The 21,733-nt window shown below is 43.8% G+C and overlaps 1 protein-coding gene across 3 annotated transcripts in view; it reads left to right on the top strand.

Annotated features, from left to right (window-relative positions):
• The first annotated feature begins 17,582 nt into the window (after positions 1 to 17,582).
• Positions 17,583 to 21,733, top strand: part of CPEB4 (cytoplasmic polyadenylation element binding protein 4) — a 69,575-nt gene continuing 65,424 nt past the window's right edge. For all 3 annotated transcript variants that reach the window (XM_065905149.1, XM_065905148.1, XM_065905147.1), the window contains exon 1: positions 17,583 to 20,131. In XM_065905149.1, the coding sequence (XP_065761221.1) occupies positions 19,007 to 20,131 (1,125 nt within the window). In that variant the 5' untranslated portion in view covers positions 17,583 to 19,006. The remainder of the gene's footprint in view (positions 20,132 to 21,733) is intronic.

Genomic DNA, 21,733 nt, shown 5'->3' with positions numbered 1-21,733 from the left:
CGGGCGGTTTTACAATATACACTGCAGTATAAACTGTCACATACTGTTAAGGCGCAGTTGTGCTGTGTACAGCCTCCTGGGTTAGGCATGGTCAGCGGTATTGGTTTAAGGGTCCTTGGCTTGATGATCATCCTTACCTGTCTTGGGAGTATCTGGAAGATGTTGTCTGAAACCCAGTATTGGTTTTCCCAGCTTGGGAATACAATGAAAACCTAATGAATCCCACCTGGATGCTACCCCCGGTTCTCCACTGCAGTCTTTTTGCTATTAACCTTTGGACCTCAGAAATGAAGTCTCCTTAAAAGAACTGGAAGATTCTCTCCAGGACAAGAAGGTACTTTTGGGCTGATGCTCTTTCTCTTGACAATCTGAACATCAAAATTCAATCCAGGATTAACAGCCATCACCTGGACTCATATTTCCAAAGTGACTCAGACTGACAGGCACCAAATAACATCGAAATTTTACCCTACATGGTGAGAAAGAAATAAAAATAAAACCAGGCTACTTCAACGTTAGTCTCTCATGAACGTACCTTATGAATATTTTTCTTTAAAAGACTAGTGTGAGGAGGACCCAGGAAGCCGTATTTGTGTGTACATTCATTAAGTCCCCTACTCTGAAACACATTCTGGGACTAATTATTTTTTAACTAATCAGCATGTTTCATTCATAAATTGGGATTTATCAGTATAGCACATGAAAGCAGAGAACATATTATTCTTTTAATTTGGTTAATATGCAAAAAATACCCTGTGTTTGTAATGACCTGCTTTCAGTGAATAGAGGCAGGCTGGAAATAGTAGCAGCTTCCTCTAATGAGGGTGTTGGCTCCAGGTCCCAGCTGTTCATCACCAGACGCTCCACGTGCTCCCTGACCTATGCGTGCACGTGCTCCTCTGATGAGGATGCGGAGCCATTTCCGCCTCAGGGGAAGAAATGGACGCCTGTGTTTGCTCTGCTGATGGAACCAGTTATACCTGCTTTGTTAGTTGGGGAAAAGGCCTCGGGCATGGGGTGGAGGGTGGTGGGAAGGAGTGTTCACACACACAGACACACACACAGTGGGAAGCAGTGTACACACACACTCCACCCTGTTCACACACACACACACATAAACACACACTGCCCTGTTCACACACACACACAGTGGGAACTAGTGTACACACACACACATATACCCTGCCCCTGAACCATACACACACACACACACCTGCCTTGTTCACACACACACAGTGGGAAGCAGTGTACACACACACACCCCACTCTGTTCACACACACACACACACACACACCCGCCTTGTTCACACACACACACAGTGGGAACTAGTGTACACACACACACACATACCCTGCCCCTGAACCATACACACACACACACACACACACACACCCGCCTTGTTCACACACACACAGTGGGAAGCAGTGTACACACACACACCCCACTCTGTTCACACACACACACATACACACACACACAGTGGGAAGCAGTGTACACGCACACACACCCTGCCCTGTTCACACACACACACCCCACCCTGTTCACACACACAGTGGGAAGCAGTGTACACACACACACCCCACTCTGTTCACACACACACACACCCCGCCCTGTTCACACACACACAGTGGGAAGCAGTGTACACACACACACCCCACCCTGTTCACACACACAGAGTGGGAAGCAGTGTACACACACACACACCGCCCTGTTCACACACACACACACACACCCCGCCCTGTTCACACACACAGTGGGAAGCAGTGTACACACACACACACCCCGCCCTGTTCACACACACACACATACACACACACACAGTGGGAACTAGTGTATACACACACACCCCGCCCTGTTCACACACACACACAGTGGGAAGCAGTGTACACACACACACCCCGCCCTGTTCACACACACACACATACACACACACACAGTGGGAACTAGTGTATACACACACACCCCGCCCTGTTCACACACACACACAGTGGGAAGCAGTGTACACGCACACACACCCCGCCCTGTTCACACACACACACATACACACACACACAGTGGGAACTAGTGTATACACACACACCCCGTCCTGTTCACACACACACACAGTGGGAAGCAGTGTACACACACACACCCCGCCCTGTTCACACACACACACATACACACACACACAGTGGGAACTAGTGTATACACACACACCCCGCCCTGTTCACACACACACACAGTGGGAAGCAGTGTACACGCACACACACCCCGCCCTGTTCACACACACACACATACACACACACACAGTGGGAACTAGTGTATACACACACACCCCGCCCTGTTCACACACACACACAGTGGGAAGCAGTGTACACACACACACCCCGCCCTGTTCACACACACACAGTGGGAAGCAGTGTACACACACACACCCCGCCCTGTTCACACACACACACATACACACACACACAGTGGGAACTAGTGTATACACACACACCCCGCCCTGTTCACACACACACACAGTGGGAAGCAGTGTACACGCACACACACCCCGCCCTGTTCACACACACACACATACACACACACACAGTGGGAACTAGTGTATACACACACACCCCGCCCTGTTCACACACACACACAGTGGGAAGCAGTGTACACGCACACACACCCCGCCCTGTTCACACACACACACACACACACACACACAGTGGGAACTAGTGTATACACACACACCCCGCCCTGTTCACACACACACACAGTGGGAAGCAGTGTACACGCACACACACCCCGCCCTGTTCACACACACACACATACACACACACACAGTGGGAACTAGTGTACACACACATATACCCCACCCCTGAACCACACACACACACACACACACCCCGCCCTGTTCACACACACACACAGTGGGAAGCAGTGTACACGCACACACACCCCGCCCTGTTCACACACACACACATACACACACACACAGTGGGAACTAGTGTATACACACACACCCCGCCCTGTTCACACACACACACAGTGGGAAGCAGTGTACACACACACACCCCGCCCTGTTCACACACACACAGTGGGAAGCAGTGTACACACACACACCCCGCCCTGTTCACACACACACACATACACACACACACAGTGGGAACTAGTGTATACACACACACCCCGCCCTGTTCACACACACACACAGTGGGAAGCAGTGTACACGCACACACACCCCGCCCTGTTCACACACACACACATACACACACACACAGTGGGAACTAGTGTATACACACACACCCCGCCCTGTTCACACACACACACAGTGGGAAGCAGTGTACACACACACACACCCCGCCCTGTTCACACACACACACATACACACACACACAGTGGGAACTAGTGTATACACACACACCCCGCCCTGTTCACACACACACACAGTGGGAAGCAGTGTACACGCACACACACCCCGCCCTGTTCACACACACACACATACACACACACACAGTGGGAACTAGTGTATACACACACACCCCGCCCTGTTCACACACACACACAGTGGGAAGCAGTGTACACGCACACACACCCCGCCCTGTTCACACACACACACATACACACACACACAGTGGGAACTAGTGTACACACACATATACCCCACCCCTGAACCACACACATACACACACACACCCCGCCTTGTTCACACACACACAGTGGGAAGCAGTGTACACACACACACACACCCGCCCCTGGACCGTAACCTGTGAAGAGTTAGGGCCTAAATGTATTAATGCGAGATTCCATTGTGATCTAGTAATTCTTGTCTTCCTCGTGTGCAGCTTGTCTGCCACGCAAATAAATCCTCCGTTCTGAAGTCCCCTGATAAAGGGATTTATTTATCAGCCCAACCTGAGTGTCCCATTTGTTCCTGCAAGTTTGCTCCTCCCTGCTCCTGCGCACTCCGATTTAGAACCGGGGATGCAGGTTCCCCTGTGTTATTGGTATAATCACCCCACTCCCTCCCGGTCCGGCTTTGAACCCGAATCTTCTCACCCCTCTGGCCTGCGGAACTGCCCCGGCCTCACCCAGAAGAGGTGGGGAGGGCCGGGCGGGCCGCGTGGCGCTGGCCTTCCCGTGACACCCTGGAGCAGGGTCCAGCCGCATTCCTTCTGCCCAGCCCTGGTGCCAGCCTGCCGGAGGACCCCGCCCCGGGACATCCTGAAGTGGCCTATTCTCCAGCCAGGCACTGCTTTTGTGTTTTAAAGGAGGACACTTCCTCTTCTGTTTGTTCATGTTTTTGTTTTTTCTCCTGTTCGTGTTTAAAATTTTAACTCTAGGAGCTATCTTTTTTTTTTTTGAAGTTAGTTAATTTACAATGCTGCGTTAGTTTCAAAACGTACAGCAGGATGGTTCAGTTATACATATATATGGTTTTCTTTACAGGTTATGACAAGATGTTGAATATAGTTCCCTGGGCTGTACAGTAGGTCCTTGTTTACCTATTTTATACATGGTATACACAACATATACACATTAACATGTATACGTTAATCCCAAACTCCTAATTTACCATGCTCATTGTAGAAAATTTAGGAAAAACAGAAAATACTCCACTAAAAAATAATCTAAATCATACTGCCAAGAGCTTCTACACTCCCATTTGCGGGTATTTCCTTCTGATCGTTTCAGCCTGTGGCAGAACAGGTCACTTCAGCCAGTGAGAAGAGTCTGGGCTTCCTCTATTTGTGAAGCAAATGCTAAGGCAGGATGGAAAAACACTGTGCTGTATTTTAAATATTTACATGCAACAATCAGAGTCACACGATATTAGCAGGAGTCTATCTGTGACCGTGTGACTCTGAGAGGATCCCTGTGTTTATTTATAGAACTGTATTTAGAGATCCTGTCAAAAATCTAAACTGGAGACCTTCAGTGAACCTGAGGCCAAGTCAAATCGCTCTCCTGGGTCCCTTACCTCACCCCCACGGGTCTTACCTGTGTGTATTCGTGCTTATATTGTATTTGAGATCATTCTACCTTCACTTTTTATATTAACATTACTTTGGTCACATTTTTATAAATCAATAAAATTCCTCTTCAGTAAGTTTGGATGGCTACTCAGTATTCCATTATGTAAACTTATCATTTAAGTTTTACCCATTATTGAACATTTCAGATAATTTTTTATTTATTTTTACTATGTAAATAATATTGCATTGAACATCTCTCTGTCAAAATCTCTGCAGCTCTCTGGGATTATTTCCTTTGGTTGGGTTCCCGAAACGAAAATTATTGGTCATAGGGTAGGAACATTTTAGTGTCTTGTTTCATGTTGCCCAATTTGATTGTAAATAAGTGGTACTGATTTACTCTGAAAGAACATTTTCATCATTTCTATTAACCTTTAATTGCAGAAGTCATTCACAGAATACAAGCACCTTGTAAAAGGTTTTAAAAGGTTAAGTCCTGTATCTCTTATCACCACTTCCTCTAGTCCCTGAACTTCTCAGCGGCAGCCATGGTTTTCAGTTAAAAAGCCCTCAATCAATGCATTTGTATATGCATTTATAATGCATGTGCTTATATAAAATGTGTGTCTACAAACTAATATAAATTTGCATATCTCTGTAACTACGCAAAACATGGTTTTGTGTGTGGATTTTATGTGAATGATATCATATTGTATGTATAGTATGTGACTCCTTTTCCTCAGCTTTCACCATAGCCTTGCTGTATATATGTTATATAAATCAACTTTACTCTAACTTTTCATACATTTCTGTGGGATGGATTCAGCCTCATTTTGACAGTCATTCACCTATGCATAAATATTTGGGTTGATCCAATAGTTTTTCATTTTGACACAAAATATTGCAATGTACACCTTTTTATACAAGAAGTGATTTGAATAGGATTTTCCTCTACAGTAGAAATGAAGGAAGGGAATTTCTGGGTTATGTGGTATGCACACTTTTTCTTTTTAATAGATATTCCCAAATTGTAGAGGAAATTTTAAATTATTTTTATTAAGGATCTTCTAGAATGCCTTGCATTGGGGCTTAGTTATCAGGATGTAGTTCTGAAGTGTCTCATCAGGTAGGATGTCACCGAAAGGTCTGCTCATGTATTCGTTCACTAGCCTACCCATCTCTGTCTTCTGAGGATCCAGCATGGCCCCTGATACATAGGTGCAGTGTCCATAAATACCAGTTAGGTCCTCTCCTCTGCACCATCACACCCTCAAGGGGCCTCAACCCAACACCCGGTTCCTTTCCTCAGCTGCCAATCTCCAGCTCATCTCTCCAGACAGCGCTCCAATATCCCCTCTTCTTGGAAAGCCTCCCTGGAGCCCAGACTGAATATGGCAGCTTCTCTCTCATGCCCCCGTGGCACCCTTATTTACTGACTTGTGCTTATTGCAGCATGGAATTTACTCACCTCATCCCTGTTACACTAGGTCGCCTCAGGATTTCAGTGGCGCATGACGCTCAGGCATCACCTGATCAGTGTTTGTGGACTGTTGACAGAACAAGCCTGTCTGCATGGTAGCTGTTGGCTTTGAAAGAGAGGGGGCCAAGTGTATGCAGCATTTTTCATATCAAGCTTAACAGCAAAGGGTTGTAAAAAATTAGATGGTGAAATTGACCCTTACCAGTGAATATGTTGATAAAAATGATGAATGGTGGGTAAGTAGGGTAAATCACAAACTCTCACACACACACAAATGTAGAACCATGTCATTCACCTCTTGGGAAACATTTATAATTCTCTTCACGTCAGTATTTCTCCATGAAGTCTAGAAGTTTTCTTACACAATTTATCTTTTAAAGTGCATCACAGGGAGTGACAAACAGCAGCCAGAAAGCCGTTCAAATAGTTGGAGTATGGCAGCTTATTGTCATAAATCTCTGGGTAAAATCTCTACATTGAAAAGAAACATGAAAGAAGACGGAAACAAATATATCAACATGTTAATAACAGCCGCACCAGTGGGGTGAGGGGGTGATGTGTGATGTGACTTTCTTCATCTTTTTACTCTTTTTTAAAAGCCTTTTATATTATGTTATCACGTACGTACATTCATTTTATGTCAGAGACACAGAAACAACCACAACCACTTCTAGCAATTAATTAAGTTTGTAAGAAGACAATTTTAAATAATTTGTGATGTGTGGACAGCTATGACAGAAGAAGATAATTCCAAGAGGACTCACCTGAACTAACCTCTCAGGTTAGACAAGTCACTCACTCAGTATGAATTGGGTACCACAGCCGAGCACCATGCTAGGGATGAGGGGATAAGGTGCAACATCAGGTACACTTTCCACCCTCATGAAACTCACAGTTCTAGTGGGGACCGCAAACTCAGGCAGTAACGGGGGCCAGGCAGCAAGGAGAAAGAAGTGAAGGCCACCAGTGGACCCACTTCTAATATTTGCTAACATTTACAGGCCCTGGGAAAAAGTTTAAATGGAAGTCCATTTACCAGATAACTCAATACTTAAGTCAGAAATCAAGCTAACAAATTGAAATAACTTCTAGCCTCCTTCCTTGACAAACGTACCTTTATAATGACCTGGAAGGCCAAGCTCAAATGTAGAACTCTCAGACTCCGCAGAGTTCCTTACCTGAAGATGATGGAACACGGGTACCCATGCCATAGGCCTCCCCAAGCCCGCTCAGCACGGCGAGTCTGCTCGTCTTCTCTTCTCAGGCCTGACTGCGTCTCCCGCAGTCAGGAACTGTGTACGGTGGACGGACCCTGGGGCCTGTGCATTCAAGCTTCGGTCCCTTGCCTCCACCCAAACTAGTCTTGGCCACCCCTTGGGAGAAATAACTGCGGAAGAGATCTCTGCAGGCTCGGGAAGCAGGCTTGGGTCATGTGGGGAGGGAATTCCAGGTCTGGAAGGGGTAGTGCAGGGATCCCTTGGCTACATGGGGTCAAGGGCAGGGGTCCCACTTGCCTGAGCCTTAGGGCAGCACTGTTGCCTTGGGAAGGTTGGGACTCGTTGTGTTGTAGAGCAAATGTCCCACTTACAACAGCAGCAGCTATTCAATGCCAGCCCTAAACCGCCGTATGTGGCGAATGGATTCAGATGGCTACCTCTTCCACTTTTTTAAAAGACAGGACACCAATCTGGGCTTTCTTATGAAACTGCCTAATTTTTACATTACCAAGTAGTGATGATAATTTAAGAAAACACAACAATCATTCTGCTGGTCAAATTAAAAGTATCTGTGAACCACTGTGACCTCTATGAAAGGAAAGAAAATTAAAATTCCATTCACAAATTGCTTGACCACCATTTGGTTTTGAAAATGATACTCACCAATTCATTAATGTCACTTTAGCCCATAAATAAATGATATGCCTCCATCACCATATATATGTCTGCATTTCATGCACTTTCTGTTCCCCAGTAGAAATCTAATTTACTTGGTACCTCCTAGTACTGATGAATGTGTGTCCCCTTAAGCTATCAGGAAAGGCCTGATTTTTGGATCTCTACTTTTTTTACTCCCGACACTGACTTTCATCATGTTATCCTCTGGCTTGCCATAATAACCTGGGCACCTACCTCTCACTGCACTTCCCTATGCCACTGTCATTAGCTCTATACACACCTGTCACTTGAAGAGTTACCTCCATGTCCCTAGGGCCTACCACAGAGCCTGTCATATGGTACACACCTAGCACATTTGTTTGTTCTGGACTGAATTCATTGGTGGTTGGTTCTTTGTGAACCAATCTCCCCAATCACATCTCCCCAATCACAAATGAATAATCATCATAGGTGACATTTCTTGGTTCCTTGCTATAGGTAGGCACCATGCTAAGAGCTTTACATGTATTACCTCATATAATCCTCTCAACTAATTAATTTTTCATCTCCATTTTCCAGATACAGAAACTGTGGCTCAGAGATATGAAAAAATAAACAGATAAAAAAAATTGAGGCTATTTACAAACAATGTTGGGCGAATAACAAATAAAATGGACACTCAGCTGACAAACGTCAGAGGTCGATTTGAACCAACCTTGCCTGATTTGAAAGGAACTTTGTGCAGGTGGATGGCCCCCAGGACCTGCGCATTCAAGTTTTAGCCCCTCCCCTTCCCCCAGCTATGTCTTGGCCACGCCTTGGACACAGGGTATCCTCCTTAGCAGTACTATTACTCAATCAGTAAGCCAGGCTTCCTTAAAAGTGCCACTGACCATTCTCAAGATGTTTTTAGACAGCACAGAGGAACTCTTATTTCAATTACTAGACATTTTTTGGACTGAAATATGTACTTATTTTAGTGTGTGTTAGGAAAAAAATAAATGACAGCATCTGTTTATGGCATGGTCTGTTGATTTTTCTATTTATGTTAGTGATACAGGATTTTCCTTTTAAATTTATTAAGTTCTAAAAAAATTGAGTCCATTTACAAATGATGTTGGGTGAGTAATAAGTAAGATGGATCATATAACAATAAAGCAGAAATTATGTGTCTGAGTTTATATAAAGACTAAAATTTGAAAAACACTGCCTCATAAACTGGCATAAATGGACGAAACACACACACACAATGAAACTAACTTTTAAACTCACACCATGCACTTACAAGTTTGTAGAATGTTGCTTAAAAAACACATCCCAGAGTCTACCTAAGAGGACTCCAACTAGCCTCTAAAGTTCTAAATTTGAAGCGTGTTTATTTCTTTTTCCTCTTTCTATTTTTGGAACTTAAATAGCCAAATGGATGAAAAAAAAGCTGCCTCTAAATAAAAAATGAGCTAGGGGCCTGGAGCTCTCCTCTGCCTCATTTCAACTCTGAGCAAATGGTGAATTACAACACCCCTGGACATAGTGGTTTCTAACTACCAAGCTGCCAGGCTTTTAAATAACAGCAGCACAGAAGTGTAGCCATAATGCTACCTATTTCCCTTGCTAAATTATTTATGCATTTATTATATTTTACATGGACTGTTGAACCTGAAGTTACTTCTGTAGGGGCTAGGTCATTTCAAGAAACCCATTACTGAGAATCAACTCAGCTACATTAGAAACTGACACATTCAATTGTATGGGATATTGCTCGTTAATATTACATAATTACTGCCTCTGCTGTTGTTTTCAGGTGGTGATAACTTTCTATATGTGTACACGTGTGTATGTGCACTATTCAAGGGCTTCTAGGCAATTTGCCTCATTAAGAGGCAGTTTAACACTAAGGTATATCAATAAAGACTAGCTTAATGCAATCATGGAACTGCACCTAAGATGACTTGGCCAAATGAAGCTATTACCCTGTATAATGTGTTTTACATGAGACTGAAATGGTTTACTAAGTTTATAAAAACCACCTGCCAGGATTTACAGTGATGGATTTACTGTAAGATGAGCAGTGTTTTAGAAGTTTTATGTCAATAGAAACTTGATGCACATTATTAGGAAATTTCCCAAATTTTCCAAGGCTTGTTGTTAAAGTCAACCTAACATTCATTACATTGAACTTTGTTATGACTCATATATCAAGAAGAAAGAAAATCGATTAATTAAACCTTAATTCAACAAGCACTCATTAAAGGCCTACTGTGTGCTGGGCATAATGCCAGGCTCAGGGGATACAAAGGAGAGAATTTCCTGACTTGGAAGAGCAACTGCGGTGGGTGTGATCTAGTCAATTACATAATATTCAGTTACGTGAGCAAGTGTTTGTGCCAGCCTAGGAGATGCCCACCTCTGCTGGGGCAGGGAGGCGGGCTCAGGGAAGGAAGTGAGGGTGCTTGAGTCCAAGCTTCCCTGGTAGGTGTCTGCCTAAGAAGTTGTGTGGTGAGCATAGGATACATTTGTTGATTCCTCCAGAAACTTTCCTACTCCTTTGCTAGGAGAATTCTGATTTTGTTTATTTTACCTTGGGGTCCTTGGGTCTCAGGGAAGGTTGGCCCAGGTCTGGTCTAGATCAAAGCATGTGACCCCATCTTGAGCATAAAGATATAATAGGAAGTGTGCTTGGAGGGTCCTTAAGAAAGACCTTTTCTCCCTGATCAGAGGACAGCTCAGCTCTTCGAAGCCCTCTGTATATATATATATATATATATATATATATACACATACAGGATCTAGGAGCAATTCAATACCATTATTTTGTTTTCATTGTTTTAAATGTGATAATTACCTTTTGATTTTGGGTGGCAAATCAAGTTGCCTGGACTGTATATTTGTTTGCTTTTTAAAGCCAGTTTATAAAAATGTTAAAGGAGTGACAATGTAGGAACTACATCCATATGGCAAAAACTGGAAGGCTGGGATGAAAAACACTGAAGTTTGAAGAACAGAATTGAATACATCAGGAAGCTACTGAAAGTATTTAAGCAATACAGTGAGGTCAGTAGACTATTTAGAAAAATCCAGTGAGCAAGGCCAGGTATTAAACCTGGCTTCTGCAAAAAGAAAAAAAAAAAGAAAGAAAAATCCTGGTGAGAAATAATCAGGTTTGAACCAAAGCAGAAGGTGGGGAGAAAAGGGAGACGATGACGTAGCAAAAAGAAGAAAACACAGGACCAATTATTAGCTGATGGAGAAGTAGAAGGAGGAGCTTAGAATGACTCCTAAGTGTGACTGAGGCCACCCAGAGAACAAATCATGGCACCGCTGAGTAAGCTAGAGAAGATGGGACGAGCCCCAGGGCTGGGGCGGTGGGGCGGGGCAGGGGAGCCGAGTGAAGTGAAGGGTTCAGTTGGTCACATTCAATGGAAGGGGCTTGTTAAATTCAAATAGAGATGGCCTGTGGACCAGTGGCTCTCAGAGTGATTTCAAGAAACCAACAGCATCAGCATCACCTGAAAACTTGTCAGAAAGGCAGATTCATGGCTTTAGCCCATACCTATTCAATCAGAAATTCTGATTTAACTCGTTTTCCAAGTGATTCTGATGCTTGTTAAAATTTGAGGACCACTGAATGGAGGGAAGAGTTTTGAGTCAAGATACCTGGGCAAAATAACTGAGTTATTTTAGACAAGGCCCTTCCCTGGACCTGTTTCCTCAACTGCAGAATGAGGTCATTGGCTTGGCTCTAAGACCAAAAGCAAGTCATGAAACCTCTCTGGGCCTACATACCCCACCCCTGATATCTGCCTCCCTTTGCTTCCGTGGTAATAAAATATCACTTTTTAACTTCATACATACAGCATGAAATAAAGAACATATTTCCCAAACTCTTTTGCCATTAGGTGTGGCCATATGTCAAATTCTGCCCAGTGAGAAGAGAATGAAAGTAATGTGTATGTCTCTTGAAAAGTTTCCTCAAAGAGGAGCACTGTGTCGTTCTTCTTTTTTCCTTTGGTCTGGAATACAGATATGAGGCAAAAGCTTGATCAACTATCTTAGATCCCAGGCAGAAGTTAAATACCGAGGAGGGAAGAGCAATGAAATAAAAGGAACACTGGTTCTGAAGATTTCCTGAAACTATCTCACCAGCCCTATTATTGACTCTTGCAAACTTCTTTTATGTGAGCAAGGCACTTTTTGTTAATTACTCTTCATTTGAATTTTTCCTCTTACATTATTATGAGAAAATCTTTTGTACTTTATAACTTTATGAGAAAATACTATGAAAAAACTTAATCAGAACATTGTGGGGGCAGGACCTGAGAAGTTGCATTTGATGGGCTCCTATGGGGACTGATTATAGTTTAAGGTTGGATGATTATGAATCTGGCTTCCCTTCCCAGGCAGTGCAGTGGTGAAGAATCCACTTTCCAATGCAGGAGACATAAGAGATGTGGGTTCAATCCCTGAGTCAGCAAGATCCCCTGGAGAGAAAATGGCAACCCACTCCAGTATTCCTGCCTGGAAAATCCCATGGACAGAGGAGCCTGGCGGGCTGCAGTCCATGGGGTCGCAAAGAGTTGGATATGACTAGGCAGGCACAACATATAAATATACATACATATATATACACTCCAAGAATAGAGAATCAAGAAATTCGGATGTTAAAGAAAATGGCGATCTCTAGTGCTTTTGTAAAAAATATATTAATAGATGACTTTCTTTGAAACTTTATTGCTTACCAGTTCCAATATGAAATTCCTTTGATGGTAAATATCCTGGCTGAAAGGAAATCATCAAACTGGACCAGTGCTTGTGGGTTCAAGGCTATACTGGGACTAGAATTTTGGTCTCTGACTCCTAGATCTCTGATCTCTGGACTCTGCAGATTCTCTGCAAGCTCCAAAAAGCTCTTCTTTTTCCAGCATTGCAGGTGAAAATCCCCTAGTCTAGCCACAGCGTGTGAGATGGCAGCAGTTCGGCTGCCTGGTTGTGGTTTTAACACAGGGAAGTGAAGTGTGTCCAATCAAAACAGCCAGGGGTAATCTAGGTCAACTGCCCATCCACACAGGTGACTGGAGCCACAGAAGAATCCAAGTCATTCCATGTGATACAAGTCACAGTTTGGAAGGTCAACCCTCCGTTCAGCTCACCTAAATCTTTGCCGGGATTTGGTGACTTCAGGTGAAGCATGACTCTGTCCGAGACCTTTCCAAATCTTTTCTTCAGTGACAGTGCACTGAAGAACTGGCTCCATCTGTTACCAACACAGTGGGCTGTTACCTATGGACCTCATATTAATGATAATATCTGAAATGGGAAAGTAGGAAGAAAATAGTATTTTAAATGCAGAGGGCTTGTACAGGTTATAAAACAACAAACAAAAGGAGAAATTGTAACCTAGCAATTAACTGTAAAAATAAAATGGTGCTTTCCAAGTAAATATACCCACCTTCCAATACTGAAACAAGGTGAAGATCAGAAGTGAGTTTAATGAAATCTGCTTTCAGGACCTGGTTCTATTTCTGTCCAGGTTACCTTCTGGTAGTGAGCTTCTACTCTTGGAAAAGAGGATATTCCACAAGTAATTTCACCTTTTTCTTTTCCCCTAACCTCACAGGACCTGGTTTTGAATGTAATTATTATATATATTTTTGTTTCAGTAACATACATATTCCTCTACTACGTTAGAATGCTTATTAATGCTTCTAGGCAAAATAACTGCTAGGTATTAATCTCTTAGGGGACTGGACCATATACTTGCCCGGACTTGTCTTCTCATTATAGCTCCCCACCCAGGACAACACCAAGGACACCGTGTCCTTCAGTTCCATTACAGAACTGGGCCACCAAATTTAAAAAGATCGACTGCTTTACATATTTCTGCATGTGATGAGCATGTAAGATTATTGTAAGATATGATCATTTCTGTTGGCTTTGTGTATGTGTCTTATTTCCATAATGTGCCTTGGTGTCTCATGGAAATGAACCAAAGCAGACTGCATTGTGCAACTCCAGGGGAGTGGCATTCACATCATAGTCTGTGGTGCCTTATGGAGTTGCACAGTGCACAACCTAGGCAACCTTGGGTGGTGGCTCTGATTGCTAGTCATCAGACAGGCCCCTGAGGAGCTTGGGTGTGTGCTGTTGGGAGAAGATCATGTCTGCTTCAAGGGCAGTGGTGGAAGACATTAGCTAGCATGTGGCAGAGTTCATGCTGTGTGATTATGGGGTGAGGTTTACACCACTTGTCAAGTTTAAAAGAGGCTGGTGAAGGAAATATTAGGGGGGGCTCTGAGTTTGGGTCTGGTTGACCTCAAACCCCAGAGGGGGCTGGGCCAGCAGAGTCCACTCACTAGCCTACAACATCTTGGAAAGTGTGTCGGCTCTCAATGGACAGGAACGGAGAGTTTGTTTTTTTAAGGTTTAATAAAAAATAATCTGGTAGCTCCTTAAATGTTCAGGCACAGCTCCCTTTCTCTGCAACCTGAAAGCTTCCCAGTGAGCATGTTTCATGGGAGGGCTCTCTTCTGCTAACAGAGTTTTCATGCCAGCACTCATCTGCAACTGTTGATCTCTTTGGAAATCCTAAATAGAGCTGCTGAATTGTTGTCATGGTTACCTGGGGCAGTTTCTGAGCCAGAATGTTCTCAAGGAAGGCAGCCCTGAGCTGGGTATCCTGGGTTTCTGAGTAGTCAACTGACTCAAGAGAATTGTTTCCCCCTTCCTTCTCCCATGCTCTTAATTTAATTGCTACCCAGAAGTCTGATGTCTACAGAGATCATCTTAGCTTCAGCTCAGTCCAAGCCCTGATTTAGCTTTAAGAGATCAGGCTGACCAACCAGCATCCCGACTATGGCGCTGGTGTGCCTCCTCCCTCTACAAAGTGACCTATGTTCCTAGATTCACTCATGCATGCAGCTTCTGGGAAAAAGACACTAGTGAAGTAGTTCTCTATGCTTAATATGTCAATAAGGAACTGACATTTTTGAAAACCTCCTATGAGCCCAGCACTTCACTTGTATCTCATGTAATTTACTACCTTCCAGTCAGGGAGGAACTAACATTCACATTTTATTGATAAGGAACCAGGGGCTTGTAGAGGTGATTCCTGCCCAGAGCTCTACAATTAGGCAGTAGATCTGGAATTCAAATAACCAGTTTGGTTCTAAAGATAGTCCTCTTTCCTTCAAGCATGGCAGCCATTTCAGCCACTAAGAATTGGCAGCCCCAAAAGACTCTCAACCATCTACTGAACATTGAACATTCATTCATTCAATAAACATATTCTGAGTCTACTCTGTGCCAAATCCTCTGATGGCCATTAGTGACACACAGATAAATCAGACAAAATCTCTGCCTGTGAAAAAAAACTGACAACCAGCAGTAACTAAAGGAGAAGAATCTACAAAATGCTATAGAAAGGAGAGTCAGGGAAACCATGCTGGAGGAAAGGACACCTAATTGAATCAGCTCAGTCTCAAAGTATGATCAGTTATAGGGAATAAACAGCAGAATAAGACCCAATCCCTAACAGTCAAGGAACTCAAAGCAGAGTCACAAAGACTCATGTTCAGGACATAAGACAATAAATAAATAAATAAATAAATAAAATCACTGATGAAGATCCCAAACAGGTGTTCCACATGGAAGCATGGGAGGATTGATAAACTGAGGCAGCAGAAGTTGGGGCCATTGAGGAAAGGCTAGGGAAAGGAAGTGGAAGTCATTTCTTCTCATGAGATCTTTCTTAAAAGTCTGTGATCTCTCTCCTTTTTACTCACTACTTTTGCCATAGTCACTTGTGGATTTACTCTGATTTCTTCATTTTTCATTTTCTACTAAAGGAAAACACTCACTACTCAACATCTTTAGAACCTTCGCTGAGAGCGGGCTGTTAATATAGGTCCTGATGGTGGTCATAGTGGTGGGTATGTACAAATAAGAACAAGACAAGGAATCCTTGAGTAGCAAATGAATAACCTAAATGATGAAAGTTTGAGAGACGTTACCCCCAAATCAAATGGCAGACCTGAAAAGAGGATTCAGGAAGGTTATCATTGTAGTTGGTTTGTTCACTCTTTTTTTCAGCATCCATTCGCTGATGATTCCTATCTATCAATACAAGGTTCTCTCCTCAAAGAGCCCACAGGTGACCACAGGTCCAGGAGACATAAGCAACCATTACAATAGAGGGTGACAAGCACGAGAAATATACTGGGCCATGGATATTCATTCAAGAGGGATTTCAGAAGACAGAATTGGTAGCTTTTGAACCGATTCCTAAAACTAAGTAAGAGTTTACCAGGTGAAGGAGAGAGGAAACAGAAGGTAAAAAGGAACTGAGGTTATATTTGGAGGAGCTTGGCGTGGGGCGTTTGGAGGAGATGAGATGTTAAGATATACTGCCCCCAGAGTGCAAAACCCTTGAATATCAGGATAAAAAGTTTGGTCTTTTAAAAAAAAGAAAAAAAAGTTTGGTCTTTTTCAAGGAGGTAGTGGGCAGTCGTAGAGAGAGCAGAACAGGTGAGGATCCTGGTTAGGATTCTTCGTTTTGGAAATGTTCCCCTAATAAGCGGGTAGGGTCCATTAGAGCGGATGGGAATAAGGAGGGCTCGGCCGCGGAGGCCTATAGCAGCTGTATCTCTGTGCCTGAAACACTGCACCGGACGGGAGCCTAAACCAAGCAGGAGGAGTGGGGGTGGGGGGATGGAAGGTGAAGGGAGAGTCCCGTTTAAGATCCACTTTCAGGACAAGGACATACGCAATTCTAGGCACCTTACAGCAGCTGGTAAAACCCGCCTCCTCTTCCAGATCCCTCTGGGGCGGAGCTCGAGCCAAAGCACGAGATGCCTGGGGAACCACGTTTACTCTGGGCAGTCCTCTCGTTCATCCGCGGTTTCATGGGTAGCCACTCCGATCTCCTACTCCTGGGCTCTTTTCCACAGTGCTAGGGCAATCCGTTCTCTTCCGCGCGTCTCAGTACGCTCCTCCTGCAAAGCGTGGTTAAGCGAAATAAACAGCGCAGTAGTCCTTTGCCCACACTAAAGATGGCGACTCGCTGGGCTCCCTCCGGGTAGTAGAGCGAGTTCCAGGCTCCAGGCCTCACTGGGCGAGGCGCAGACGGAAGGGGCGTCTCTCGACGTAACTTTTCGACCTTCCTGGGAGGGCACCTGGGTTATGGGCGTGGCCTTATCTGAATTCTAGCAGCTTATTGGCCTTTAGGCAGGTGGGCGGGGTGTCTGCCCTAACCCACCCCTCCCTTTTCGAACCGGAAGTGTCTCTAGGTCTTTCCAGCTGGTTGTCATTTCACTCGGCTAGGTCCTGAGGAGAAGGACTCAGCCGCGGCTGCTGGACCCGGCACCGGGAGGCGGCGGCGGCAGCGGCAGCAGCAGCAGCAGCGGCGGCGACAGCAGAAGAGGAAGAGGAGGAAGAAGGAGAGAAGAAGAAGAGCCAGGCGGAGTTCGCAACTACGACAGTGGGGACTGCGGGACCGGGGTAAAGCAGCGGCGACGACGACGGCCCAGCAACCGTGAGGAGAAACAAAAGCCTTCTAAATTATAGTTTTAAAAAAAATCTGGGGGCAAAAAGAGAGAGAGCAAAGGGGGGAGGCCCTTCTCTTTTAGAACAACTAAGCTAGTGGGGTTTTCTTTTTTTCCCTCTTCCCCCCCCCCCCCCGCACCCCCATACCCCCTCCCCCCTGCGGAGAATCGAACTGAGAGAACTGAACAAACCGCCCCTGGGTCCCATGAGGGAAAAAAACCCCGGAGCCGCAGAGAGGGGAAGAGGCCGAAACCGCAGGACCTTCCAGGTCGCCCCCTTGGTCCGCGCACCCCCGGGCCGCCAGCTCGTTCTCGTCGAGTCTCCCTAATTCATCCTGATCGCGACACCCCCACGAGGGAGAAACGGGTGTGTTTCCAAACCATTTCATGGGGGAGAGGAGGCCAGGGGGAGCCCAGGAACAGCGACAGCAGCAAGATCTGCACCCAGAGCTTCAGGAACAGCCCCAGAGGCCAAAACTGCACCCCGTGAAAGAGCAGAAACAGGACCAGGAAGAGCAGAAACCTCCCTGCAGTCATCTTTCCATTAGTCAATGCTGATTTCCTCTCCCGCAACCAGGAATTTGCCCCCTATCCCAGATAACCTAATATAATCTATATATATAAATATATAATATATAATGTTCTTAAATTATTCCTGATTTTTTTTAACCAAGCTGCCAAGAAAAGAACCTATTCTCCTCTTAGCCCTATTCTAATTTTTATGTGAGTGAATCTAAACTGCTGAAGAAGACCATATGTGATTGTTAAATTATATATATATATATTTTTACTCCTCGCAATGCTTATTCTTCTACATCCATAGATGCTTGAGAAGCTGTGTTTTTGTCATTCATGTACGTTTTCCTTTGGAAAAAGAAAGCGCCTATTTTACTAACCAAAGACTTGATTTTTACCCTCTTCGTTTTTATTCCTTCCTAGAAATAAGCCTAGTTGAATTCATGTCAGTGTTTTAAGATTTTTTTTTTAGTTTTTTTTTTTTCTTTCAGAGACCAGAATTCCAAATCTGAACTATTTAGGGTGATAAGCTGCATCTTTGAGCTAGCTAAAATAAGACGTTTCAAACAAGCAACTTACATTTGGAGTAGAGGATACAAAGGCTTGAGATACCAGGTTGTTGTTTTTTATCTTTAAGATTCTGAGCCTAAAAATAATAAATGGGGGATTACGGGTTTGGAGTGCTAGTGCAAAGCAATACTGGGAATAAATCTGCTTTTCCAGTCAGATTCCATCCACATCTGCAGCCTCCACACCATCACCAAAATGCCACCCCCAGCCCTGCTGCTTTTATAAATAATAACACTGCTGCCAATGGCAGCAGTGCCGGGTCAGCTTGGCTGTTTCCTGCTCCGGCTACCCATAACATTCAGGATGAGATCTTGGGATCAGAAAAAGCAAAAAGTCAGCAACAGGAACCGCAAGACCCTTTGGAAAAGCAGCAGCTTTCCCCCAGTCCAGGTCAGGAAGCTGGAATACTGCCTGAAACTGAGAAGGCTAAACCTGAAGAAAATCAAGGGGACAATTCTTCAGAAAATGGCAATGGGAAGGAGAAAATAAGAATCGAATCACCAGTGTTGACAGGGTTTGATTATCAAGAAGCCACGGGGCTAGGTACTTCGACCCAACCCTTGACATCAAGTGCATCGTCTCTCACTGGTTTCAGTAACTGGTCAGCAGCGATAGCGCCTTCCTCCTCTACAATCATCAATGAAGATGCAAGTTTCTTTCACCAGGGAGGGGTCCCAGCTGCTTCGGCTAATAACGGTGCTCTGTTGTTTCAAAATTTCCCCCATCATGTCAGCCCTGGCTTCGGAGGCAGCTTCTCTCCTCAAATTGGGCCTCTCTCACAGCACCACCCTCATCACCCTCATTTCCAGCATCATCACAGCCAGCATCAGCAGCAAAGGAGGTCTCCTGCCAGTCCCCATCCCCCACCTTTCACACATAGAAATGCTGCTTTTAACCAGCTGCCTCATTTGGCGAATAATCTTAGCAAGCCCCCTTCTCCGTGGAGCAGTTACCAGAGTCCCTCTCCTACACCGTCTTCTTCCTGGAGCCCAGGAGGTGGTGGATATGGTGGCTGGGGAGGGTCCCAAGGCCGGGATCACCGTAGAGGGCTGAACGGAGGAATAACGCCCTTGAACTCCATCTCGCCTTTGAAGAAGAATTTTGCAAGCAATCATATTCAGCTCCAGAAGTATGCCCGCCCCAGCTCTGCCTTTGCTCCTAAATCCTGGATGGAAGATAGCTTGAACAGGGCTGACAACGTTTTTCCTTTTCCGGTAAGATTATGTTCCATTAATAGATTAAGGTGAAATAAGGAAATGGCATGGTGTAATATCTGTGTAACTAAGAGAGTTTGAATTGTCTGTATTCATATCAGAGCTCTCCTTAGAAAAAGAGTTCATTGTCAGACATTATTTTGGCAGGAGAGCAGTGTACTTTGGAACAAAATATTCAGCTGTTCTTTTTTTGTAGTTTTCTAATTGTTATCTTTCCATAGATAACCATATAAATTAGCATAATTGTAAATACCAGGTAGCTAGTGATGTCATGATTATTAACTGCAATACCTTTCTAGCCTGACAAGAAAATCGTGGTAGGTTTTTTCCTACTTATTTAAGTGAGAATAAATAATGTAGATATAAATATATTTCATTATGGAAACTGATTAGCATTTTCTGCCCATATGCATAACTATATACCCTCCCAAATTTATTTTTCACCACTGTAAGGTAATGATTCGCTGAAAACCAACTACTGAAATACAGTTTTCTTTCTGATCATATTTTAAACCCGAAACCTCTCTGAACCATGCAGTCTGAACAGTTTGCATTCATCAATTTGGAAATTCCTATTAAACATTTTTTTGCAAATTCTGGCTTGCCTTGTGTCAGTAAGGACTGCTAGAGAAATGGTGTAAATATTTTCTTGATCCCCAATTATTTTTGAATACTATGAAACTGTTGGTCTCTTTTATGATGCCTTTTCACCCATTTGTTTATTTCCCAGTGTTAACACTAGGGGTGTAGATAATTAAACCATTCCTAAAAATAGGTCCAGACAAAGATTACTTGTCTTTTTTGCCACCAGTGTATTCTTATTCTCCAAGAGTCACATTGTTTGATGTTTTTTAATTAATGAGCAGCCAGTCTAGTTGATAGATATAATATAAAGGGAATTTCAGAGTTAATTGAGCATCAGATGCCCTACTAAATTTGTTTTCTTTGGGGGTATGATCATTTATAAGTGTTTAGGAAATTTATATGGGTTATAAGCTAACACTGAATCAGTCCTTACAATGAACCCCACAAGGAAAGTTCTATTATTACCCCCATTTTAGAGATGAGAAAATCGAGCATCAGCAAGATATAATAACTTGCCCAAAATCACACAGCTGGTGTACTAGGCTGAAAAGCAAGGATTAAAACATACTGTGCTATATCTTAAAAGTTATTTTAGAGATCTTTCTGCAAAGGCTAAAACAGATTTCAAATAGTTGTACTGTATCCAGACATGATGTCAGCACAAGTGGAGTTATCTGTTTTAATTAATAATTTGCTCAGAGGGAGGGAAATTTGCTAAGAGAACTCTGTGTCATTCCCAGGAATTAAATATCCATTCTCTAAGGATTCAGGTGTAGTAGTTAGGATGTATCAAAATATTTGGCGAAACCTGTTTTTAAATTTTTTTTTTAGTATTTTTTTTGCCCAGGTTGAAAAAAGATGTTGGCTTTTGTTTTTAGAAAGGGTTTTCACTCAAACTGAAGAGAGCAATTTTCATGCTCTAGTGATCAGGTAAAAGGCTGTTTAATACATTGGCAATTCCATGAAGTCTGTTTTTAAAAAGTTGGTTTTGATAGTCCTTTGAACATAAATTTAAGG

The sequence above is a fragment of the Muntiacus reevesi genome, chromosome 14 (genome assembly GCF_963930625.1).
Source record: "Muntiacus reevesi chromosome 14, mMunRee1.1, whole genome shotgun sequence".
NCBI lineage: Eukaryota > Metazoa > Chordata > Mammalia > Artiodactyla > Cervidae > Muntiacus > Muntiacus reevesi.
Note: the sequence above shows the minus strand (reverse complement) of the source record. Positions and strands in the feature narration are given on the sequence as shown.